The 26366-nt window shown below is 36.8% G+C and overlaps 1 protein-coding gene and 1 long non-coding RNA gene across 6 annotated transcripts in view; one reads left to right on the top strand and one right to left on the bottom strand.

Moving 5' to 3' along the window:
• The window catches only part of LOC136361384 (uncharacterized), a 402734-nt gene that overhangs the window by 359392 nt on the left and 16976 nt on the right, over window positions 1-26366 (bottom strand). The window contains exon 2 of one of the 4 annotated variants that reach the window (XR_010743626.1): window positions 9315-9375. The exons of the other annotated variants lie outside the window; for them this stretch is intronic. This is a non-coding gene — a long non-coding RNA (uncharacterized lncRNA). Of the gene's footprint in view, window positions 1-9314; window positions 9376-26366 lie in introns of those variants that run through there. 4 annotated transcript variants of the gene reach the window in all.
• On the top strand, window positions 24-26366 carry RASSF9 (Ras association domain family member 9). Of its 2 annotated transcripts, none has more exons than XM_066319241.1 (2): window positions 24-251; window positions 22629-26366. In XM_066319241.1, the coding sequence occupies exons 1-2, from the start codon at window positions 205-207 to the stop codon at window positions 23902-23904; spliced, it is 1323 nt and encodes a 440-aa protein (XP_066175338.1). In that variant the 5' UTR covers window positions 24-204; the 3' UTR covers window positions 23905-26366. The 2 variants fall into 2 exon arrangements, with proteins under 2 accessions (XP_066175338.1, XP_066175339.1); XM_066319242.1 differs by lacking the exon at window positions 24-251 and adding an exon at window positions 726-822.

Raw genomic sequence — 26366 nt, 5'->3', positions numbered from 1 at the left:
TCAAGTTCGCAGCTGGGCAGGACTCCAAAGGTGCAGCAGCAGCAACAAGCTGGAGTTCAAAGTTAGCAGTAAATTGCACAACTTCCAGCTCATCGCTACGCTCGGTGACTATTAACAAGCTGGAAGGCGCTCAGGCAAAAAAATAGGGGAGAAGGGAACACCCTCGAATTGTTTGGGGATCGCTGATGTTATGCCGTTGGGATCATGGCTCCTTTTGGAAGGAATTTATTAAAAACTCGGCATAAAAACAGGTAAAGTGCGTGGGTATGTGGCGGAAAAGGTAGGGCGCTATGGGATGAATTACTTTTTATACTTTTTGTTTGGTTCGGGGGGCAGGGTGTGTTTTGCGGACCATGCCGTTCCCGGCAGCTGAGCTCCGGGGCGCACCTGGGAGCGGGAGCCGGGCAGCGGAGGGAAGGGCCGGCGTGTGCCCAGGGAAGGGGCTTCTCCTGGCTCCCTTCCCCCGGACCTGCCGTGCCCCTCTTCGCTCTGGCTCTTTTGACTCCTGGGCAATATTTTCCACGGGGGGGAGGTATCTCTTCCGGACTCGGGACCTTCCCCGGCTAAAGGCAGGCAGTGCCCCGCGCTGGGAAGGCGAGGCTGGCCGGGAGAACCGGCTGCAGCTCCGACGGTCGCGTCCCGTCGGCGGCAAGGGGGAAGCCGGAGCTCTTCCCCCGCCCCGGGACAGAACATCCCGAGGTTCTCAGGGGAGGGCCGGGCTCCGCGCCTTAGCCTCGTTGCTCCGGGAGGCTGACCGAAAGCCTGCAATCCCTTCGGATCTAACTCCTTCCTTGTCTTGTCCGCTGGCTGTCAGCCTGGGAGGTAGGAGAGCATCGAGCTCTCACATGGGAAGGAGCGGTGGGGGGGAATACGTTCGGGTATTTTTTAGCCTTTAGTCCGGGATGGACTTTTTTTTTTTTTTTTTTTTTTTTCCTTAGAAAATTCTGCAGAGGGATTGCTTTGGTCCTGGGTTCTGCTGCTGCGAAGTTTCTTTATGGGGACTTTGTCCTTTACACTGTACATGCTTCCACATGCCCCACACACGGGCTGCAAAAAGGAGAAAGAGGGTTATGTAATCATGTTAGGTGCTAGGGTGGTACCAGGTTTTTAAGAGTAAATTTGCTTTGACCCTGTGGAATGTACAGTGGCTGGGCTCATCTAACTAAAACTGAACAGAAACAGGTCGCTGAAATTTTGCCTCAGTGAGAAACTCTAAAATCTCCTGTAGTCTCATCCCCATTTCGCCTAGTGCTCTTCACCGAAATTTAGTTGATATTTAAAAGAAGGCAAAGGATGGGGAATATAATTGAACTCTAAACAGTCTTGTAAAAATGTCCCATTCCTTTTCCATGTTTGGCTTTTGGTTTTGACATTTGATATATTGAAAAATTATTTGGGGCAGGCTTTGTTGGGATTGTGGGAAAGTATTAAGTTAGCATATTATATGGAATATAAATTAGAAAGATTTTAACAGTCAATGTTTAAAAATTGGATACTGTTTTAGAATTATTAGTATTGTAGTTTCTTGATTGGACACTATATTTTGCTAATGTGTCTGAAAACAGTAAAACTTTGATACAATTCTCATGTGGCCATTTGTTGTTTAGAAGATCTAGAAAGGTGGATATTAACTTTTCTATGAAATTGCTTTCACATAGAGCTGGAAATTTATTACTCCTTAAGTAGGAGTTTTGTTCCCGCTATCACTTACCTGAATAAGGATTAAATCACAAAGCACAGTTCCACTGTGTTCAGCGGTGAAACTGTTTCTCTTTTGGGTATTTACAATATCTTCACACTAATTGCATCAATCTCACTATGTTTGCTGATGTGACATTTTATTCCTCAGGAAAAGAAAGTCATAATCCAAAGCTTTAAGCAAGCAATAAAAATTAAAATACCAAAGGAACCATTACTGTGAACACCTAGGACTTTCTATTCATTTTATCCTCACATCCCCAAAAATAAATCAATGCCTCTAATGTCTGAGAGGCTTTGTGGCAATAAGAAGGGGCTGTGTGACCACAGAAATGTAGGGGAGGGGGTCAAGAACAAAGCGAACTACATACTTCTTAAGATGTGTTATTATCTATTCAGATATTTAGATTTCTGCATATTTAATGTTAGCTTTGATACTGAGTTTTGAGAATGAAACATTGCTTATGCAGTTAGTAAAATGGTTTTGCAGTATGATTGAAGAGCTGTATAATAATTATTTCTCATTTTAATTATATCTTAGTGAACTCATTTGAAACCTTGAGAAGTGAGCTTAAAATCCTTACTGCGCTTAGGCTGGTAGCAGAGCGTCAGAACTTGTGGCTCACTACTTTGTGTAACTACCTGTAAAGAAGGACCAAAAAGGGTCCTTGCTGCTTTTTATAATAGGCTTAGTGCTCATTCCCATTTCTGGGAAACACAGCTTTTTCCTTTTTCTCTGGGAGTTCTTGATGAACATTTGCTGCATGCAAATATAACTCCTGAAAGTTATAAGATAAGCAAATGAGGAATAAAATCTATGTTTATATGAGGACATAGAGCTAAGTTGAGGCAACAAGGGTAGGTGGAAGAAGAGCCAAAAGGAAAATGAAGGCGTTACAGTCATTTGCTCAGATAACAAGATGACACCACTGTAATTAGTTCTTGTCTTGCAGCATTGCCCAGAGGTTCCAGATCAGGGCCTTGTTTAATAGTAGGCTTTTCACATCCAGATTGTAAATTGTCAGTCTCTGCCCCTAAGACCTCAGAGTTTAAAAACAAAGAGTTTACTCTAACTGAGTCTGCGTCTGAGCAAGAGGTGAGGGATGTTGTTCATTACGCCACGAGGCTTTAGAGAAAGAAACTGAGATTAAACCTCAGGAAGACAAAACTTGTGCTGAACAACTCTTAGTATTGGAAGATCTTCGGTCAGTATTACTCTCAGGCTGCTGAAATGTCCCTCGTACAGAGACAACACAAAACCCATGTAGCCAATAGACCATTTAAGCCCTGGTTTGATTTCAGGGGAGTGGCATCTAGGATTGTGACTCCAACATATGTTTCTTGGCAAGAAAGAGAGTAGTGATATTTTGATATCTTTTCCAAGATCTAAAAGTAGTTTTTACACTATGTTTGTCCTTCTGTGTGACAACCAGAGGTAATCACAGTCCCCAGAATGTGTATGTGCTTGTCACTATGTCCCCTGGAGAACAATACTTCCAAGACGCCCCACCCACTTACAAACCCAAGGTTCGCAGCAGGGACAGGTTGTACCCTCTGAGGCAACAAAGGAAAGATGAAAGTTTCCTGCAGGACTAAGGCTCTGCAACATGAATAAACTCAAGGGGATTTTTTTTTAATGCAAATCTCTTAAAGATACTTACTTTGAGAGTGAAAGGAATGCTCAGCTCACAACACACTTCAGAAGTGTAGTGAGGGCAGGAAATGCTTAGATGAAGGTGGAAGAAGTGAAAAGGCACTGACTTATTTGCTCATAAGGTGTAGAATTGATCTAACACATTGCTCTGCACAGAGACAAAACAGCTCCCTATCCAAATATGAGGAATAGAGAACATACAGACCTGTAGTGTTTAGGGTTTCACATTGTATTGGATTTCCTGGTTACTAAGCAGAACAGGAATTTATGCTGCACTGATTTTCTTGGTAGGATTAAGGCTTCTCTGCTCTTGGGTGCTACATATGATCACTTTTTAAAATGGGTGTTTATGTTTATTTAAATGTTTCAAGGATATCTGGATCTATGTCATAGTGGGAAAACTGACCTTGTTGCTATTTCTTTCATTGAGACTGATTCCTTATGTTTTGCACATAAGCCTTAGACAAAGTTGTTGAATCTCTACTGTTTCATTTGTGCTGTAGCTGGGATACCAAAACGGAGAGGGTATGGATAATCCATCTTCATGCTGTAGGGCTGTCCTGTTACGCTCAACACCTTGAGAAATACATTTTGCCAGTGTACTTCATAGTGGTCATATGTTTACTACAAAAGCTTGTACACTCTGTTGGCTTGCAACAATTCTAAACCCAGAGTAGTGTTTCATGATTAAACAATTGTGTTACAAATATGTTAATATTTAAATGTGTTTAATGGGTTTGCTTTTCCTTCCTGTATTTTTTCTATCTTTTACAGTTTACTATTTTGCACTGTTTTCCACTTTTACTCGCTGCCACAGAGGCTAGTATTTCTCTGTAAGAGGGAAAGACTTTGCCTACTCTTTAATTCTGCCTGTCTTTAATCAGCTCATCTCTGGTTCAGAGATAGAAAGAAAGAAAGTGTATCTCCATTCAATGTTACAGATATAAGAGGGAGTTCTTCCTGTCCTGACAGTCAGATGCCCCTCCCCAGTGAGAGACACATTCAATTATTCTCTCAGTTTATATATTACAGTGCAGGGTAGGGAATTGGATTAGAGACTTCATCTATCTGATACTGACCTGGCATTTCCATGATCCCTCCCTTTCTCCCTCCCTCCAGTAGTTTCTCATTTCATCTAGTTAGCACAGTGATTTGTGTATTGCTCCGAACGTCTCTTCTGCTCTACCTATGCTTGAGTACACCGCTGTACATTTTAAACCTTGATGAAGTAAAACTGAAAATGCTCAGCATGGAGGTTTGGACTGGTAAAGCTCTTGGAGATCAGCTGCTTGTCTGAATGAACTGTGTATGACCCACACTGTAAGTCTCATGGGATCATGTGAGATGTCTAATACTTCTCTTGGATGAGCACACACGGATAAAAGTCTATATGAAGCTATAAGGGTGCTTTTTGATACAAGACTACAAGGTATTTGGTATGTATGTTGGAGGGGGTAGATAAAAGTTTTAGAATTGGTGGTGCTGCCTGTGTTAAATTTTTAGATTGAAAAGATGGTGCTTGTTTGGTAATGGTAGAAGGCAGTCTTTTGCAATTTTTTTCTTACATTTCCCTGAGTGTGACATGCATTACTGAACTATCAAAGAAGTTGTTCCTTTTTGAGACAGACTCCATACATTGTAAATTATTTTCTGGTCTGCCTTGGAAGCTTTGTCTCAGGGGTCAGATGGTTGCATACATTTTCTAATAATCTTTGTACATATTTGTTCACTTCACTTTCAGGAAGAGCTTTTTGTCTAGCAAAACACTGACCTTATTTCTAAAGAGTTAATTATCTACTATTCCAGGAGGGCAGACAGCAATTTCATCCTGAAGGAGTAAATAAAATGAGTAATAGAAGTGTAATACTACACCATCTAAGAGCATGACTTAGGTTAAATTGAAGTTAATCTGAAACACTAGTATAGTGTAGAGTCAGGCTGAGACATTTCAGACAAAACTTCAATTTTTTAGCAGAAGATTAAAAGAGGAAAAATCTTGCTGGTCAGTGGTCATTTCCTATTTTACTATTGAAAAGCTAGTATTGTGCATGAAGAAAGACACATTGCTAAACATGTAATTAATTCAGTAGACCGAAGTAAGTTTTCAGAGTTGGGCATTTTTTTAAATTCTATTAACTTTAATAAGTGATAATCACAGAGGAGTCCCTCCTGATTTACCTATGCTGAGAAAAAAAAGGTTTTTGTTTGTTTTATACTATTAATAATAACAATTTAAAACTCTGGTCTGCAACACTATTATTTGAAAGCATTAACATCTCATATGCTGTACAAACCTTAATTAGTTCCCCCAGCTTCTATATTTAGTATGTTGGTAAATCCTTATTAAAATTGACAGAAAGGATGACACAATACAAAAGTGTTAGGACCACGCATTAAGTAAAGCCTAGAACTGAATGTTGGACATGCTGGTACCCAGTGGTGTGCACAGGTAACTGGGCTATTATTGGCACTTCTGTTGTTTCTCTTCCATGTTATGATACTCTTGAGGTGAGGACTTTCTGTCTTCCTGTGCAGAGTGTTTCCGTGCTAGCAATTCCTCAGGTATCACACAGGACAAAACAGATAAGAGAGGTTCAGGAAGCCTTGTCCAAAAGAATGCTTCTTTTGAACACGTTTCTGGAATCTGACTCAAATAGGCTCCAGGATTAACCACATTGCCTTTTCCTGGTTTGACCTAGCCAGAAATACACTTAGGGTGCAGAGGTGTTGCAATAGTGATAGCGATACCTCACACAGCTGATAAGTTTACTTAGTTTTCCTTAGCAGTAATTTGGGTGTTAATATTTACATGCCTCAGGAAAATAAGTAGGACATGACTAGATAGTGTAAAATGTGTAGAAGTGCAGAGTGTGAAAGCCAGTTAGTAGGTAAGGTATGAATTAGATCTGTGAGTTCTTTTTTTCTGGTCCTTATACAGTCTACTAAACCTAGATACTGTGCAGGAAAGTGAGACAACACTTGTCTAGGTCTGATTTTATGTGATATTTCTGAGGAATTTTTCAATGGTCTGAATTTTTCCATAATGTTAAAAATGTTGTGTAAGGAGTGCTTTAATGTCCCAGAAAGAGAACTAAATAAAGAAATACCATCTTAATATATTTTGAGATGAGTAGAAGAAAAGAAATTACCTGTAGAAACTAAAAATACAGAAAGGAAGGTTCTTGATAATAATGATAATAAAGTTGTCGTGTAATTGTATGCTAATTAATGCTATGAAACCCAAGTTCCTGATGCCATGTGGAAATGAGCAAAAGACACCAAACTTGAAACAAAAAATTCTAGTGCATGTTTGGCACACCTCTCACGCACTTTATTTATACCATTTATTTAAAGTTGTGTTTCTCTTTAACCAACTTTCTTGTTTCATTCTCACTCCTGTCTGCCTGAGTGTATTTTTGCGTCTGTCAGTTTGAGACATTTAAATTGTAGCTTAGATGGTTCCTAGACATGCATTTTTGAACACCAGCATTAGAAAAGGCCAGGCTATGTTGTCATCTTGGAGGTGATGTAAACCTCTGGGTTGTGGTTGTTTATTTATGATTTTTTCCACATTAATTAGTAAGTTGCAGAATAATCATAGGAGAAAAACATGTTTATAGAGATGCTGTTTGCTGTGAATATAATTTAAATTTTTTTTATATTGAAGGTCTAAATCATGAATCTGATTAAGTTGCTATCTTTATTTTTCACTCTATTTGCTATATTTCATTGATGTAATATAGCTCTGAGTTAGGAATTTCCCATCATAATGGTAAATATAATCATCTCTATTGAAAAGCAGAAGAATTTATTTTTTCCTCCTTTTAATAACAGAAAAATATTGAAGCCTGAAGAAAATGTGAAAAAGTATAATATTCTCATGTTCAAGGACAAAATCAAGTTTATGAAAATTTAATAATCTATTAGACCTTTGTTTTGGTCAGCTATAAATATGTTTACCTTACCTTAGCTTGTAAGGGTGTATGACCTCACTGGAATAATGCAATTGAATGAACACTACTAATTTTTAAGAGAGTCTGCCCTTGGGTCTTGAACATGCAATTTGCTTTGTGTTAATAGATTCCATCATCCATGTAGAACATCTTACTTTGCTTTCCCCAACCTCTTTCAATTCAAAGGAATTATTTCTACAGAGGATATTTTCCACTGTGAAAGCACTTTTAATATACAGCATTTTTCCAAGCAACAGTTGGGACACTGTTTTGATGACCTAAAGTATACTTCATTTGCCAAAGGATGTTATCGGATTTTGGTCACTGATCAAAGAGTGGTTTAGTGATATTTATAAATGTGGGATCTTGTGCTGATCGTGTTCAGCTGCTGGTGTTTTGGTTGGTAAGCTGATGTTCTGAACTGTTGTTTCATTTGGATGTTAGCTGTTGACAGGCTTCCTCTGCATTGATTGCTAAGGCACTGCGTATACTTTTTTAACTTGATTCTGCGTATACTTTTTTAACTTGATTATTGCCTCTATCTCTCAGAGCCACTTTGTTGTTCAAATATCCTGCTTTACTGAAAAGCCCTGCACAAATTCAGTTGTCTAACAACAATTGGTATTGACTTTACTGCACTTTCCCAGACTCCTGGCACTTTAAGAATTAGGTAGATAACTAGTAATGTTTGTTTACCTATGGAAGTCCCTACAGCTGTCAGACAAAGATCTAAGTTATTTTTGGAACTGCAGTTGTGGATGGTCGCAGTACTTTTGCTGACACTCATATGGCTCCTGAGATTCAAATACACAGTAAAACACAAATGTCAAGCTCCATCTTACTCTGCTTGAACCACTGAAGATTTAGGTATCTAGTCATCTAGGTACTCTTTGTAGTTAATGGATACATCTAAACACTTCTGGAGGGCAATTCATTCAATCCTAGACAGGCTGTCAGTATGGGATTAGTCACCCTTTTGGAGGTGCCTATTTTATGCCACTGATTACAGAGGAAGGTCAGAAAATTATCTTTGACTGCACATCTACATTTTTAAATAGCTTAAGGTAGATGATATGAGCTCCACCCAATCACTTTTCTTGGAGCATGCTCAGATTTGTAGAGCAGGTTATTAAGCATCTTTTGCACCACTCATTTTAGAAATGAAAAAGGGTACCATGAACGGAGAGGTGAATTACAGGTAGATAATGTATGATTAAGGGAGAATGATCCTAATAGCATGGATGTCTTCCCTGACCCTGCCACAAAATTCCTACCTAGTTTTGGGCAAGACACATAAACCACAGTTTACAGAACTGGTTATTCACGGTGTGTTCCTCGTTTGCTAATTCAGTGTTCTGTAAGCTCTTTTACATATGGGCTGAGCAAAGGAAGTTTATGGATGTCTTACTTTGCACATGTCGGTGGATATCAATTCAGTTAGACAGAGTGGGAATTTAAATGAGTGGATAGCTTTGATTTGTAAAAGTGAGTTCTTTCCCTCCAAGAGTATGTGGAGATAAACTGAGTAATGTCAACCTGAAAAGCAACTGATTGTCTGATGGTAAGGACATACATCAAAAGGTTAAATTTTGAAGTGTCCTCTAAAAAGGTTGTACCATACTTAGAAGAAAAGATACAAATAAAAGTGCACATATATTGGACAAATGTGAGTAATAAGGGCTAGTTTTATGAAGGTGCCTAAATGTAATTATTGTCACCTAAGACAATTTTTAAGAACTTCAGTTGTTTAAATTCTGACTGGTAGCACTCCCCAACCACCTGTACTCCTGTCATGTCTTACACTGGCCCTGAACGCCATGCAATTTTTCTTCCCTCATTATGCATTTTTCAGGAAATTCTTGTGAAGTTATTCTAAACTGAAATTCTCTTAGTATTTCATGTTGAATCTGCTTCATTTAGTGCTGGCTTAAGTTACAGTAAGGCAGACAAGGACAAGGATTAATATTGAAAGCTTCAGTGGGAGAAGGGAATCAGGTTTTGGGTTGCTATTCTAATTAATTTTTTTTTTTTTTTTTTTTTTTTTTTTTTTTTTTTTTTTTTGCAATGAACCTTTGAACATGACCTAACAACATCTCTTTCCCTTTTGTTCATGTTTATGACTGCTTTAGGTCAGTTCCTGCTGAACTAGCTGGTGTCAGCAAACCCCTTAGGAGTTAGGAGTTCAAGTATTCTGTAGTACTTTCTGTGGAAGTTGAGATGTCCAAGTGAACATTATGAATTTCAGCTGCAAAGAAGATATTTGAAAGTTATAACATTCAGTTTCTGCAATGCCTCAGTACGATCTGTGTCTCTGACAAAACTGAGTAACGTCTCTTGTACACATTTAAGTGAGGCAAATGACCAGTGTAGCAGAGAATGAATCTTTCTGTAGACACACTGAATGAAATTAATTTTTGTTGAGCTAAGTAGCATGGGCATCTTGAACAATATCTGAAATTTTTCAGTACTTGGCTGCATGTTAAACATATTTCTTTGTGCTAAAGCATTTGTGCCTGGTAGGCATATATTCAGTATAAAAATGCATTTATAACAGCTTGTGTTGGATGTGATCACAGAATACATATGTATAGCTCGTAAAATATACTGTCACATAGTACAATAAAATATATTACAACCCCCAAATCATTGTATATATAAACAATACATGCAGAAATAGCCACTTCTGTAGATTGCATATTTATGCATCTACATATTACAAACCTGAGTACACACCAGCCTGTCAGAAATGACAAACAGAATGTGCACATGTCACAGAAGAAAGCTAAATATGTGTATTTCTCCCAACATGACAGTGCTGTTCACATGGCAGAGGGAAGCTTCCCTTCACCCTGCTGTCACTGTGGTAACCACTCAGCTTATGAAGTACCTTGTTAAAAGGCCTTTTTATCCTCCCTGAGCTATGAAGCCATCTGAATTGCTCATATGTTGAAAGGATCCCCACCTGCAAAGGCATTTGGATATGTGAAATAAAGAAACACAGGATTAATTTGAATGTTGACTCAGTCTGACTTTCTGTGAACTAATGACAACAAGTAGTTTGAAATGTCTTTCTGGTGTCACAGGGTGCTTGGCATAATCACTATCCTGCCATAGATGTGTCTCACAAAACTAGCACCATTATTTCTCGGGCCTGCCTTGGTCTTTGGTCACAGTCACGTAACCATGCTTAGCTTCAACTGTGCCCACTGCAGATTTTTGGCCTATACCTGCTCCCCCTGTTCCCTCACAATTCTTTTGCCAGGAGTTACCACCTTTCTTGCTGCAACAAATTTTTTAAGTTTCTTCCTAAACTGTTTAATTACATTTGGATGGCTATCTTAGATGGTTTAACAAGGCCTTTTGTCTTTACGGCTTAATTCATCATGTCTCTTTGGAGATCAGACAAGAAGCTCAGCTCCAGTGTGAGAGTTCTGATGGACAACTGACATGGTTGTGAGCCTTTGCATATGGACCAGCTGGAAGCATGCTATCTGAACCCCTTATGTCTGTCATAGAACATGTTCTTGGCTTTAGTCATAATTGTTCAAATATTTTAGGATTCACATGGCTTTTTATCTGAATCACATGGAATGTCTTTCCTCTGCAGTCAGCATCCTTCATCTTCTTCTAGCTAAAAATTCTGGGGAGGGGGGCTACTGGTCAGCATTCTCTGTATCTCTTTCTTTTCTAAACTTTTCTTCTTTGCACTAATCTCATAAATTTCTCATTACTCTTGGTAATCTCTATGATGTACCTTTAAACTTGCTTCCAGACAGCAATTCATCCATTTTTGTGTTTCCTATCTGTATTTCTCAGCTGGCTAGAGCTAGTTTAGCAATCTCCTATGCCCCCTTTAAGCATATCCATTACTCAGGAAGAGCACAGTTGGTGAGGTTAACATTTCATTTGTTCAGTAGCTTTTTCAGAGCAGATGTGGTAATATTTCAGAGACCCTATCAGCCTGTGGCTGGCTAACTACATATTGAAGCATTCATTGATAGGCAATTTTAGAAAATTACTTGAAAGCATAAGCTGCAGAAATCTCTCAGTCTGACAATGGACAGTAAAAATGCTTCAGGTTTCTTTTTAAAAAAATTATGTCCACTCTTCTTGTTAGAGTAATTATGTATCTAGTACTCAATTTAGCTCTTTGGAATGAACATTTATATAAGAGTCCACTTCATTATCCTTTTTCCTTTCAGCTCTTCAAATACTATAAGTAATGGAACACATTTGTCACTGAATTGTCTTTCAGAAAGTTTGAGGGAGAAATTTAAAAGAAAAAAAAAAGAAAAGAAAGAATTGATTGTAAATTAAGTCTTGATAAAATATCCTTCGAGGTGATATTTTTCAAAATTATTTGATGAAAGCAAATGAAATGGGAAAGATCATACAATATCGTTTCAGAGTGGGGTGGTTCACTCTAAAATTAATTGCCATATATATAGGAGAATACTAAAGCTCATCCTGCCTTTCTCACTACTGTAGCAGATTGTAGAGAGAGACTCAAACTGGATTTTAGAATGTACAAAAAATGTTGACAAATCATTAGATTTTAAGAGGTTAGGAAAGGTTAATGATGGATGAAGTTGTTGAACAGCTCTAAAGGCTCAAAGAGCAGTCCTAAGTCTCCTGTCCAAGCTCCTGGCTATCCTCTGTCATTCCACCTGCATTGCTACTATCCTTGCCTGACACCACAGAACCCAAATGAGTATTTTTCTTAAACTCCTGAGCCTGAGTTTAACCTTATGGTTGACAAATCCATCTAGACATTCCATTAATTATGAATGAGAAGAGCACCCATCTCACAAAGTGTCACTAGGAGCAGAGAAGAGGTGCAAAGCATATAAGAGTTCTTAAGAAGGTAACCATCACAGCCTCTTTCAGATCAGGGAGTATTGGAAAAGTAACATGAAGTCTTACTATTTCCTTGTCTGTATCTCATTCCATTATTTAACTTGCCTTATTATCATCTGTCTACATATAGTGTGCTTTGTTCATGTTTTGACAGCTCAGATGCAACCTCAGCATACTTTGTTTGTTTCTTCACTGGGAAAAATGTCAACAAAGGCAAGGGAGGGAAACAGTACACTTTTACCTTTCAACAAAAGCTGAACTGAATTTCATGGAACCACAAAAAAAGGGAAAAAAATAAAACAAAACAAAACCAAACCAAACAAAAAACCCCTTCATACTCTCAATGCTTGGAATTCCCCTCACTTCTTTGATCTCAAAAGCTCATAAACAACCAGGGTGCTTCTAAAAGGCAGTTGTAAAAACTCTAATAGGAGAAGTTAGATAACACAGATTTCTATTAACTGTAACAGCAACTCTATCGTTTAGGAGATTGTGTTCCAAACGAACTATAAATTATTCTGCCTTCTCTATACTACTGAAAGTGATGGAGTTTTAAACACATTCTGCACATTATTAATAGGAGTTCTATAAAGGTTGCATAGTGTAACCAATGCTTAAATATGCATAGACACTTAAATTAGACACAGAAGCCATTTAAAAAATTGTATTTTTTAAATATTGCAAAATTCTTTTGGTAGATGAAAAGTAGCAGGGCATTTTCATTTGTTCACTAGTGAGAACTACCCACTGCTCAAAATCAAGATGTAGCATTTACTGCATGGATATTTCTAAACTTCTCATGTTGATTATTAACACTGAGGAATTTGAAAATGCCTGTCTTCCCATCCCCCCATCATGATCTAAAGAATCACTATCACTGAACATGTCAGTGCTTTTTTTGGCTCTGGAGTTTTTTCCTGGATCTTCCATTTCTGTATAACAGCTGCTTCCTCAGTAGCAGTTGCGATATACACATCAAAGCATGTTTTCCCAGTAAAGTAAATTGCTGATGTTACTGTTACTCATCTTGGAAAATATTTTGGTGGACAACTAGTTCTCTTCTTTTCTCAAACCTCCACCTCCACTCTCTCAGGCAACTGCAAATACAGGCCTGGTATGATAAACGTGTTACCTGTCATGACATTTTGTGTACACGCCATGCTTGCTGGAATTCCAAACATTTTTTTTTACTAATATCAACTTACCAAGCTTATGACTTTGACTATACAATGGAGAAATGATGATTAGTCTGACAGGAAGGCAGATTTAAAGCAGATGTAATTTATAGAGAATGTGAACCCTTAGGGGTAGAGGAAAATTTCAGGGGTCAGGCAGGAGGAAAGGGCAGTGGCAAATGCAGTCTCCAAACTAGCCTTTGCACTTGCCTGTAGGTTAAGTGATTGGAAGTGTAAACATGGTATAGGGCAGAGCTGATAAGTGAAGGGGAGGACCTAGTAAATTTTTGGTCAGCTTTGCTGAACCTCAGCACTCGGCCCTTGCAAATGAAGTTTTGCAAAATAATATTTCCCATTGTAGCAAAGACACAGAGTCCTTTCGTTATTAAATAGAGCAGCATAGTTATTAAATAGACCATCATAACTATCACTCTTATCTAGTGAACGAGGGTCCTCTCACAGTATCGCTTACTTCTGTCTGCCTGGTAGTGCAATATCCTGAATTAGTGCAATTTCTTGGCTTATTTTCTATGTAGTAAAAATTCTGCTATCTGTCCACTTAACAGATGATAGAATTATTACTGTCAGCCCTTGTTGGTCCTTCTTTTTGGCTACTTTAGCTTCCTTTTTATCTGTTTTAAGCACTGTCAGGGCTTTTTTTCCTTTTTTTTTTTTCTTGACAAAAGATCCCTGCTCAGACACCTGTTGCCAAGCAGTGCAGTTATTAGAATGAAGCATATGATTTCCCATGGGACTTTTACCAAAGTCTGACATTTCAAGTCGGTAGCAGTCTGGTGTGAATGAGTTATTTGCAGTTTATATCAGAATTATTTTATTTAAACTGTCATAACTTTCATGGGTTTTTTCCATACAAAAATAATACTATCCTATTGCAATTCAAACTTATTCCACTGAAATTTGTCATAGAGCACCTATATAGTTTAAAGTGTTTAGGTGAACAGAAATTTCAACCATAGATCATTGCTGAATTATAATGTATACAATTTTGTACAGTAGCTAAGGTGATGGCATTTCTCTGCAGAGGAGATGAAGAACCTACTTACAGTTTTTAGTACATAAATTTTAATTCATATAGGACATAATTTGCAACAGCTGTTGTTAATTAAAATGCTTCATAGAGCCTTCCTGACAGAATGGGCAACTTGTTGAATTAAAAATTTATGCATTTAAAAAAAAAAAAAAAAAAAAAATGAACATTGAATTTATACCAGGAATAAAAGTGTTGCAACTAGCTAGTTATAAAAATAGACTTTCTTTAAATTGTTTTCTTTTTTCAATTATCTGAAATATTTCAGTTAGAGAATCCAAATTACTGTGTATATGTGTATATTTGAAAAATATCACATGGCTCACAAGATGCCTAATTTTCTTTTATTTTTAGTAAATGCCTATGTACATTTTTGTAAAGGAGGAAATTTTACGGCAAGATGAAATGGATACAGAAACAGCTGGTAGAGAGAAATTTACTTCTCTTGTAAATAATAATTATTTTGTTTTCAGAAGTTCTGTGGTGTTCTTTCCAAGTCTTTCTGCAGTATTGGGACTACACTGATTATCTGTATTGAGAGCTTTATTCTCACAGTTAAAGTTCTGCCTTGCCATGGTACCTTTCAGGTGACCTTTACCCTGACTTTCATATGATGCAAAAGGGATGCCGAAACAAGTTTCTGACATGTCATGTATGGAATTTCTGTGTCCTATATGACATGGATATTGACTGTGCCTCCAAAAATATTGTTTTTAGGGACTTGTGAAGGGCAATGGGAATGCAGTTAGTTAATAGGCTCACTTGAATCCCTGAGGCTTTGGAGCAATTCCAGCTTCATTGGGTAGTGAGAGAGTAGCTACTTCCTCATTGCTGCCCTTAGGAAACTCAGAAGAATGTCATGTACTTAGGCAGGAGGTATACCAAGTATGAGACTTGGCCTTCATTGCTTTTTGAATAACTTTATAGAAGGGCACAGAAAGTTGAGAGTAAAGGTGGTTTAAATGTGGATAGTCTTAATAAACTTAATATGGACTTTCAATTTGTTCCTGAAAGATTGAAATACTTCTGACCCTAGCTTTCATATGGACTGTGTATTCTCTTTACCTTTAATGTTTAAACTCACTTTCAAAAATGTCTTTGGATCAAATTAAGTTAGTTTCTTCCATACAAGAGCTGCAACGTATGGCCCCAATACCTTTCTTCACCTTTTTGCAAATTTCACAAATGAAAATGACAAAAGTCAACATATGTTTTGACCTTTTCTTTCATAATGATCATCTATTGTCTCATGTACACATATATATGTATATATACATATATATGGTAACATGGTGAGATTTTGAAAAAGGAACAATAAAATCAACAAACACAATAAAAGCAATAATACGTTAAAAACAATAAAAGCAGAGTTATCTAAATGGCACGTGATAATGTATGTATTTTCTATGTTTGAACTTCATATTTGGATATTGACTTCATATTAGATCAGAAATCTGGTAGAAACAGTATTCCCACACCATTTCCACAACTCATTGGACATTAGGAAAAGGGTCTTCACTGAGGACGGGGCTGAGTATGAGAACAGTCTCTCCAAGGAGTTGGTCATGGCACCAAGCCTGTCAGAGCTCAAGGAGCTTCTTGACGATGCTCTTAATAATATGGTTTAATCTTAGGTAGCTCTGTGAGGAGTAGGGTGTTGGAGTCGATGATCCCTGTGAGTCCCTTTCAGTTTGAGATATTCTGTGATTCTGTGGCTGATATTAGCGCTTATATACCCTGACATTTAGGAGTCACTGGTTTCAGAAGCTCTCAAATTACATGTAGCGTGTAATGAGGGCCATTTGTGTCGAGTAGCTATCCTTGTAATATTGGCTTCTTATTATTTCCAGAAAGTAAATATAATTAAAAATCATCACATTTTTGATTGATAGTCAGTCTTCTCTTTGATGATAGTTATAGCTCAGCTCTAAGAGATAAAAGAGATTAAATAATCTTGGCACTGAGGTAAAAAGGTTTTTAGAAAATGCATGAAAACAAGCCAAGTGCTCTCTGGGCCCCTGTGCATGGAAGAAGCATCTGTGGGTGTTGGACAAAGAGAGAATTGGACAAATACATACTTCCCAAAAGGCATATTTATGTGTCCCAGCAGCATGCTCAAAGGCCAGCCCCTTGAAAACACTAGATTATTAAATGTATAGTGTCTTTTGTTTCCCCAGGATGATACGTGCCATGATGTCAAAACATTTTCAAAGGAGAGGAGAGCAAGTGGCTCAGCCAGCGGGCAGGGCTGGCTGGGAGGCTGGTCCCTAATGTGCAGGGTGGTAGCTGGGAGATGTAGCACAGAACCTTGTGCTGAGGAGCTGGGAGCGTACGGCTTACGGAATAACGTAGGGACTGCAGAGCAACACCGGGAGCAGAGCCCTGCCTGGGTCTCCCTGAAAGCGTTATATTTCTTAGTGGACTCCAGGAAAGCACCTGGATGGCAGACCCTGAATCTCTTGGCAAAGATTTCACTGCAAGGATGCAGTAGGCAGCAGCAAGATTATCTCAGAGCCTTTTTGTCTTCTCCATTGAAGAAAGTGAATTGTTCTGGGTGGTATCTTGGCATAATGAAGGATTTGCTTAGAAGTTTGGAATCATTTTGATCTTACTTTGGGGAGGTCAGGGCAGCAGCATATCTACATACTCTGGTCAGCTGAGGGCCTCACCACAGCAGTCTGTCAATTATAAAACACAATTATCATCTCATTTGTTGCAGATTAGACTATGTTCTATTGAGAGGGCTTAGGCTGTCATAGAATAAAACATGATTTTCCAAAAAAAATTGATGAAAAAGTGACTAAGATATTTTACTCAAATGGCTTTCTACCATGAGCTCTTTGGTGGTCAATTTATGAATTATTAAGAATTCTGTGCATTTTCAAAGAAAACTTTAGTGTATTACTTGGTGTGTGATCTATTTTCATCAACTGACATTTTTTTCATATAAATTATTTCAACTACTGGGAAGACGCAACTAGTAAAATTTTTGGTCATAAGCACAATATCAGGTTTGAATCCCTTTCCTAAGTATTTTTAAGTGAATCAGTTTGATTTGTTGTTGCAGAGGATAATATTGAAAAAGGAGTTAAATTTTTTGAGGGGGGAGGAGTCTAGAAGGAATTGATTGCAGTGAAGGGAGACAAGGTTTTTATCTATGCTTTTTTTCTCAACAAAGACAAAATATTCTTTTAGAGTCCATTATATTTCAGAAACACTGCATTAAGTTGCTAACAATATGATATGGAAGTGATCTAGTCCCAACTATGTTTGCAGAAATTAGTCAAGAAAAAGAGGCATCTTGTACACATGAAGGTGAATATCTAAAAAGTGTGGGGATCCCTTCATTTGATTGGAATGGTTGGTTGTAGAACTATTATATTCCATATGTAGGGAGTTTGTTTCAGGAAGGCAAAGAACTATGTTGATATGTGTATTTTGGGCCAGACATACCTTAAAGTCAGTGAATATCAAAAGTGCCACTTCCAGCTTTTAAGCTATATCATATTTTGACTTTGTGTGACATAAGTAAATGTTTTTGTTTTGTCTGTACATTGCTGGAATGCATTACCTTCCCCTAGGCCTGAAGAATAAATTAACAAGTTATATTTCTGACACACAACAATCAGTTTGTGCTGATGTAATTAAGACTGTGTGAGGTCTTGAGCATGATTGGGATGGGGTTTTGGATCATCTTGGAGAGAAACAAGGAGCAGAAGGCATAAAAATAGCAATCAAATCAAGCAAACAAAAAGATTGGAAACATACTTTTGACCATTATTAAATTTAAATTCCCAAGTAAATTTAAATTCCTAAGTAATTAGTGACTTTGTAAAAAAAAAAAAAAAAAAAAAAAAGACTTCCATGTTATTGTTATCATCAAGACTTTATAATCTGAGATGTATAAGAAGATATATAAGTAGAAAATTTCAGTGATCAGTTCAAAGAGAGAATTCACGACAATTCAAAGCCTGTTTATTCCAGCACTGTATTTTTGAAAACATACAAGTTGCCTAGCTAGTTTTGAAGAAATTGTTATTATGGTCTTTAGGAAACGCAAACATTTAAACTGGAAAAAAACTTTGGCTGTTACACTCGTATTAACTGCTAGATTATTAAAAATGTTGGTTCTTTTGTGCCGTTTACGTAACTGCAGGACATAAAATTCAAGGAACCTGTAAATATTAGAGGGTTGCCTCTCTGTTAAAATGACTATTTAAAAGCAGATTTGTTCCTGAAGACTAGAACTTTTAGTACTGCATCTCAGAAAAAAAAAAAAATCCTGTCAATGAACAAAATTTTTTCAAGACCTCTTTCTTAGTATTAAAATAAATTAAATTATTTACTTAAAAATTACTGGCTAACTTGAACAGTCCAGGTCTAAACTAAGTTGTGAAGTTATGATGCATAGATCCCACATTTAGTTGTCTGGACTAAATCAACTGTTGCTATAACCATTCTTGTTACATTTCTCTAAAATAAGCCAGAAACTGGATTAATCTCACCTGAATGTGATTGGATTAATCAAACCTGATTTTAATTACCTGAAAAGCAGCTATTTGATAGAAGGTGGGCACATAGGTCTCTTGTAGTTAATGAAAGAGAAATAGCTTCTTCTGATGATTATTCCAAATAATCAAAGGTGGGCTAGGCAGCAGGGATTATTTTTGGAGGTCTTCTCTCTTCTCTTGGTGAAGAGGAATTTTGATGGTGAATTTATACTGAAATTGTAACTTTCAGATGAATTCCAGTTCATAAATGCAGTAGATGCCCTTCACTTGTTATGAGGAATGCATAGTTTAACAAAAGATATTACCTAGTACTGGCATCTTCTTGCATCCTGAAAGCCAGTTTTTAGTAATTGTTATTCTTTGACTGACACAATCACACTTCATTTTTGTTTGGAATTACCTGAAATAACTATGAAAAAAAATTCTACAGTAAATTTTACTTAAAAGGTCCACAGTAAGGTTCCAGTTTACCTTTTTTAGTGGAGGATAATAAAGAACCACTTTTAAAATTTTAGAATATATTAGGATTCCATGGCAATGTAAGATTATAAATGTCTGGCTAATTCTCTTTGGTTAGAAGTAAAGATCAAAAATTGAGTGAAATGACTGAATAAAAATTAAGATAATATATGTTGGGGCAAAGACACAGAAAAATTAAAGAAAGTATTTGTACTTTGCCATGCTTGATCCAAGAATTACAGAGATGTTCAGAAAATCTTTAAATTTCTTCTCTCTTTTTCTGTAAAATGTGACAATATAATTAAAGGATGTAGGGTACATACATTACATACATATATATTTGTAAATGCTTATTTTCATGTATAAGATACTTTATTTCTTTGTGTACCTGCATGTGCAGAGATTATCAAGTAGTGCTACTAATAGTTATATACCATAGGCAAAGTAACAAACTAGCCTTCCTCAAAAAAGCTGAATGCAAAGTCTGGGCAGACAGGTGCATCATAACTGAAAAAGTTACAGGCAGTGATAAACAGCTAGAAAAGGTTGAAAACGGTAATTTAAAGATGTTGGTTTTGCATCCATATCACTTTCAGGGATCCTGCAGAGATTGCTTTACAATATACAGTATGTTTCCATCAGAAGTTTGCTTGACTCCTGCTGAACTCTGTGGTAATTCCGTATAAGAAAGTATAATAAAAGTATTTATCAGTACAATAATGATGGGATGTCTAGGGTCTGCAGATTTATCTGAAGATCTGCTAATAGCACAGAGAGAAACTGGCTTCATAGGAAAACTTTAAAGGAACCAGGACAAGAAGAGACAATAGGCTTCTGCTCAACCACATAATTGGTTACATGTGGAAAATATTGACTAGGAAAAATATGCCAATCAAACAAAAAAAAGGGGAAAAAAGAGTTTTGATTTGGAAACAAATTGCATAAGACATTCAGAAGAATGCTAGAAGAGATGACATTCATTTTCTGACATGTATTTCTTCATTGTGAAAGAAATCAGTAAAGATACAGCCTGAAATTACTGCCTCAGAGTCCCCAAAAATATTTCTTTTATTTTTATGCCTTTTTTTCTCTAGTACTTTTATAAATTTAAATTCAATGACTGATAATATATTTGTAAATCAATTGTTTAAGTATCAGTACTGAACATAATTTTAGACATTCTATTTTTTCATTATTCATTTTGCATACTTTTATGAATTATAAATTATTTGTTGCTTTTTTTCTTTGCATATATGTCGTGTAAAGCAGTTACTGGGTTATTTTAGTCACAGCTTATGTTGCAATATGACTTATGTTGCAACTGTTTATTTACCTGAATTTCACTTAACTGCTAATCTGTCAACAGAAAAAAAATATAGCATCCTGCATATTGTAAATCTCAGAGGACTTACAGATACTGACTTTTTAACATGTGATAAACTTCACAGTAATGCCATTTAATCTAATATCATTCTCCATTCCTTCCCTCCCCTCCTTAAACCTGAATATTACTGTTTCTTTTTGCCACTTTGCCATTTTCTGTGTCTGTGATTTTTTTTTATTTTGAGAAGTAGCCTATGAAAACATTATTAGCTTCTTGAGCACCAGTTTCAAAAAATAATTACTGTAAAATGCTGGTCTATGAGGGGGAGCTATTGGAGAGGCAAAATGATGCTATTACTCAGAGTCATCTACCAAAACACACATTTTACAGAGAATGTTCCAAGACCTGAAGCAATGTAGTTGGGCAGAGCTCTCCTGTGCAATAATACTAATAAACTTTACACTTGTCAGTTTTATTAGTATTCATTTGCAGTTTCCTTTCTTTTAAGGATTTTTGCCTCCTGGTCAGTGTGGCACCCAGAGCTGAGTCAATCATAGTTCAATTTATTGGATTGCAGTGTCTGTCATGTTGTGTAATAATTAAGAAAAAAGAACAAGCTGGATTGCTTTACTAATCATAGGGTGTAACTGTAATTAAGCCAAATAAAGCTCCATGCTTACTACAACTCAGAAGACTGAAAAAGTTCTCTGAATAAGTAGTCCTAGATAGAAACAAGTGCTGTATTTCACGCTTTGAGTATGATCTGAATAAACTTTTTCCTTTTCAAATTTTCTCTGCCATACTAGGTTAAACCTTATTCATTCAAATTAACTGCAAGAGATACCAGAAAATCCAAAGACATTTTTCCTCAGAGAATTTACTGTTTTATCATTTTATGCAAGAGGTCAAATCATCAGGCCTGGGCAAGAAGAAAACTATTGAAGTGGAGCCTTGAGGACAGAAATACCAGGCAACTTTGCCAACACAGGCCCAGAGCAGCCCAGGACCAGATGGGGGCAAACTGAAGAATTAGCTGTAAAATGAGCTTCTACCTTTGGTCAATTGAATTGCTGTCTAGGCACTAGTGATTGTACCAGAGCTACAGGAGACATAATGGGATCTCAGACACCTGGAGTATCTCAGTGTATGAGGAGGTACCAGATTAATAGCCCATTCATTGTGATTCATAAGCCAACAAATAAATAAACAACTAAAAAAAAAAAACCCACTTTTTTGCCTTTTCTTGCATTTCTGTATTATTTCAAATAAGAAAACAAAATGCAGACCCATGTATGTGTTCTCTTGCAGCTGGTATTCTCTGACAACTCACTGGAATTCAGGCTATTTGGTACTTCAGGAAGAGTAAAAAAATTTTTGACACTTATTAGTGAAAAAAAAAAAAGGAAAACAATTTTTTTTTATACTTGTGTGGGTGCAGATGTGGCAGAAGAGCTATAGATTTATCCTATTTTTGGATTCATTGGTGGTGTTCAGTCATCTTTCCTCAGTCCATCTATGTTCGGTGCATTCTTCCCTTCAGAAGCAATTTCTAAGGCCTTAGAAATGTCTGTGCAGTCTTTGTAATGAGAACAAATATGAATATCCAAAAGCTATGCTGTCCTAGGACAGTCTGAAAGTGTAATGAAGATTGCCAAACTTATCACTGATTGTTAACACACTCTTACTATGTATACAAAACCAAGATTTGATAAAAGACATTTTGTATGAGATTCTCATAGAGCTGGACTAGTAATAATATTAAATAAGTAGCCAATTAAAGTTGTTACTAAATCCAAAGACATTTCTTCATGCTGTTTAAGCAAGTATATTGTCTTGTACAACAATACAGGAGTTTTTTAATGTGTTAGTCATATCAGAATTATAGTAATTATTCATACTGTCTCTGCCACTGATATGTAATTTTTACCTGGTCCCTTCTTGTTTTCCAGATCTCCCAGCAAGGACATGGCTTCAAATGAAAGAGAGATTGTCGTTTGGGTTTGCCAGGAGGAGAAGATTGTATGTGGCCTGACGAAGCGCACAACTTGCTCAGAAGTGATTCAAGCACTGCTTGAGGAACATCAGACAACATTTGGAGAGAAAAAGGTCCTTTTTGGAAAACCTAGTGATTACTGCATTGTCGAAAAATGGAGAGGCTCGGAGCGAGTACTGCCTCCCTTGACAAAGATTCTGAGACTTTGGAAGGCCTGGGGGGAAGAGCAGGCTAATTTGCATTTTGTATTGGTAAAGTCAGATGCTTTCCTCTCATTTCCATTGTGGAAGACAGCTGAAGCCAAGGTAGTACAAAATGTAGAAAAGCAGTGGGACCTCAGTCCGGCAAACTACATGAAGATGTTGCCAATAGACAAGCAAAAGAAAATTGTGAGGAAGACTTTCCGGAAACTGGCCAAGCTTAAGCAGGACAGTGTTCAGCAAGAGAGGGATAATATGGAGACATTGATTCATCTGATCATTTCTCAAGATCATACCATTCATCAACAAGTCCTTAGAATGAAGGAACTAGATATGGAAATTGAAAAATGTGAAGCAAAATTCCATCTAGATCGTGTGGCGAATGATGGAGAAAATTATGTGCAGGACTCCTATTTAATGATCAATACAAGTGAGTCTGAGCAGCAAGGGAGTAGGCCAGGTGATCAAAAAGAGATGCATGACTATTTGAGCAAAAGTGAGGGAATTGTACAGGTTGAAGAAAGACTGAAACATCACAAACAATTAATAGAGAACCTGTGTGCTGAAATTGAAAGAGAAGTACATGGTATATGCATGGAAAAAAATGGAGAGGATGTTCGCACAGAAGGAGCAGGTAATGCTGAACTGGAAACCTCAGATTTGGAAAGTGTAAAATATGAGCTGGAAAAAAGTATGAAAGATGGTCTGAGAATCAACTCATACCTGAGCTGCATCCAGAAAGAACTTACATACAGAGACTCACTGCTTCAAAAGAAAGAAAAAGAATATGAACTTCTTACAGAAGAATTTAATTTACTACATGTTAAAGACAACATTGAAACTAGGCTTCAGTCAAATGAAGAGCCATCCAAGGGCAGTGGCATCTCCAGTAACAGCATTGCTATTCCTGACTTTGTTCATAGAGTAACTAATCTGGACATAAACGATACAGACTCTGACACTGGAATCAGCTCTACACACAGTCAGGACTCTGAAATAACTGCAGGGGACATGGTACTGTTGTCAACATAGTTGAAAACAGTTACACATTTTAAAAACAATTATTTTGGAGGATATTTATAAGAACTAGTAAACTTGTTGTCTTGAAAGTTAAGCTCTTCAAGATATTAAAGCTGTGGCCCTGCTTTAGCAAGGTAAAGAGTGTCTATTTATGTCCTTAACAGTATATTTGTCCTAGAATGCTATGTGCTAGAATGGATTAAGTGGTAATAGGTGCAAAGTTGTTGGCTTTGCTATGTCAAACACACTGTTCGACAACACACTGTTTATACTTTGTAATGTTAATACTCAGTGAAATAGGAACATTCTGACTGGCTTGGACCATAAGTTTGGAGATTTCATATCCTTTAGTCTTTGGGTCCTCTCCTGCATCTCCCTGACTTTTTAGGAACATGAAGTAGAGACTAGAGTAAGCAAGACCAAGAGCTTGATTTTTTGCTCTGTTACATTAGCTTTGATTTTTTGCTCTGTTACATTAGCTTTATGCAGACTGAGTTTCCTTGCTGTGAAGCTGCTGTAAAATATATATATATAATTAAGCATTTAATCTGTTAAAAAATAGTTTTATGATAATGTAGAAAACAGGAAATATATTTGCATTTATGCTGTATTTTTAAATTTAGTTTATATATAATATCAGGATATTTTTAAAAACTCTTAAGTCCCATTTGAAAAATTATCTTCCACACATGGGTTTTTAATTTTGATTCTCTTTCAGCAGCTTTTATCTGCTTTTAAGATCCTTAAACCCCCTACTTATCTGCTGTTACCCTGTAGTTGCCCCAGTGATGTTTAAATCCACAGAGTTCCTGCCAGCAGGCATGTCAGAACTGCTTACGTCCTGCTTGTGCTAGACGCTCAAATCCCAGGCTCACACCTAACCCTGGGGGCATTTTCAGCAAGACTTTCTCCTGCCGATCTCACCGGTTGGATTCAGTGTCTTAAGCCTCCTGAAATCATGACTACCAAAAAAAGCATAACAGTAGCAACAGGTTCCTACCAGACACTTTAGTCTCTGGCTAGACACTGTTTCCCAATAGCCAGCTAGCAACTATTTTCATATAGCAAATAGGTGTTCAAATCCCATCTCATACTGTTTTGGAGCAGGAAACTGTAAATCCTACTTCTTCACTGAGAACTTTAGGACACAGATCAAACTGATCCACTTTATATAGTTTATAAAATATTTGGCTCCAGGTAAAATAAAGGAAAAAAAAGAACAAAAAAAGAAGGAATACAACACATGAGAATTTTACAACTATGTGGTTAAGTCAATTTTTTTTTTCATTTAGGATGTAGTATATCTCAAACCCTTCTCCAGCATATTGCTGGAAGTCCAAAACAAAGCTGTAGAATTGAGTTGTCTCAGTTACCAAACAAGATTTCTAACTCTGTGCTAGAGGCTGTTGTAATAGAGAGCACATGCATAATTTCTGGGTTGGCATGTTCATATTTTGCAGATCAATCTGTTTAATACTTCTGATTAAAAGAATTGAAAGGAGACATTATTACAGTATTTCTGAATAAAGTTCAGTTCTGCAAAATTCAAAGCAATCCTGGAATTGACTTCCTACAAAGTAAATAAATGGACAGTACTTAGAAGCTGTAAATGTAAAATTCTTTCAGATACACTGCTTTCTTTTTCTATAATTTTCTTCTCCTAAGTGTCTGTCAACCATGTGTTTTCTAAAATGGCCAAATTGCTAGGACTGCTGATTAGCACACATTTAATGCAGGGAAAAAAGAAAAAAAAAAAAAAAAAAAAAAAAAAAAAAAAAAAAAAAAAAAAAAACCTTTCTTAAAAGAAATTTTTTGTGGTTTATTTGTTGTGGATTTTTTTTCCTAATCCTGGATATTATAGTTTCTGTTTCAGCAAATGTGCTAGTTGCCTTAATATATTTTGTGTTGTATTTTTCATACAATTTTATTTGAATGCTTCAGTAATAATGTGTAATGTTTAGACTCATCAGCTCCTGATGGAAACACTTGTATGAAATATATTATCTTATCTTTGTAATAATTTATTAATGCAACTCTACATCTTTTGACCTCTGTGGTATCACTCTGACAAGTACTTAAGCCCAGAGCTCTGAATGCTGAGAGTAGACTAATGTATTCTTTGAGTTCTTATGAGTTTAGTTACCAATAGCTACATTTTCTATTGAGTCATTTTTTTATATATAAATACTTTGAGGATAGAGAACTGAAACAGAGTAATATACACAGCTGTCCAGGCTAGTACAAGACCCATGGGGAGGGAAAAATTAATTTCCACTCATACTGTACCAGATTTATTTTGCTCATAGGAACTTGTGCAGGTTCTCTCAACTGATCTTTATCCACACTTGGTGGTTGATTGTACCTCCCCTGCAACTTGTAGGTCTTAAGAGTATTGCTGTGTTTTAAGAAAGAAAATAGGGATAATAGGTTGAGAGAGAGTATTTCTTAAAAAATAAAACAATATTAAAAATCCA

Source organism: Sylvia atricapilla, chromosome 5 (genome assembly GCF_009819655.1).
Source record: "Sylvia atricapilla isolate bSylAtr1 chromosome 5, bSylAtr1.pri, whole genome shotgun sequence".
Classification (NCBI taxonomy): domain Eukaryota; kingdom Metazoa; phylum Chordata; class Aves; order Passeriformes; family Sylviidae; genus Sylvia; species Sylvia atricapilla.
The sequence above is the reverse complement of the archived record's forward strand: the minus strand, read 5'-3'. Positions and strand labels throughout refer to the sequence as shown.

Excerpts from the sequence above, each read along its gene's own strand:
- RASSF9 (XM_066319241.1), top strand. The coding sequence starts at position 205 with ATGGCTCCTTTTGGAAGGAATTTATTAAAAACTCGGCATAAAAACAG. Across the intron at positions 252-22,628 it reads AAAACTCGGCATAAAAACAG|ATCTCCCAGCAAGGACATGG; the intron begins GTAAAGTGCGTG and ends CTTGTTTTCCAG.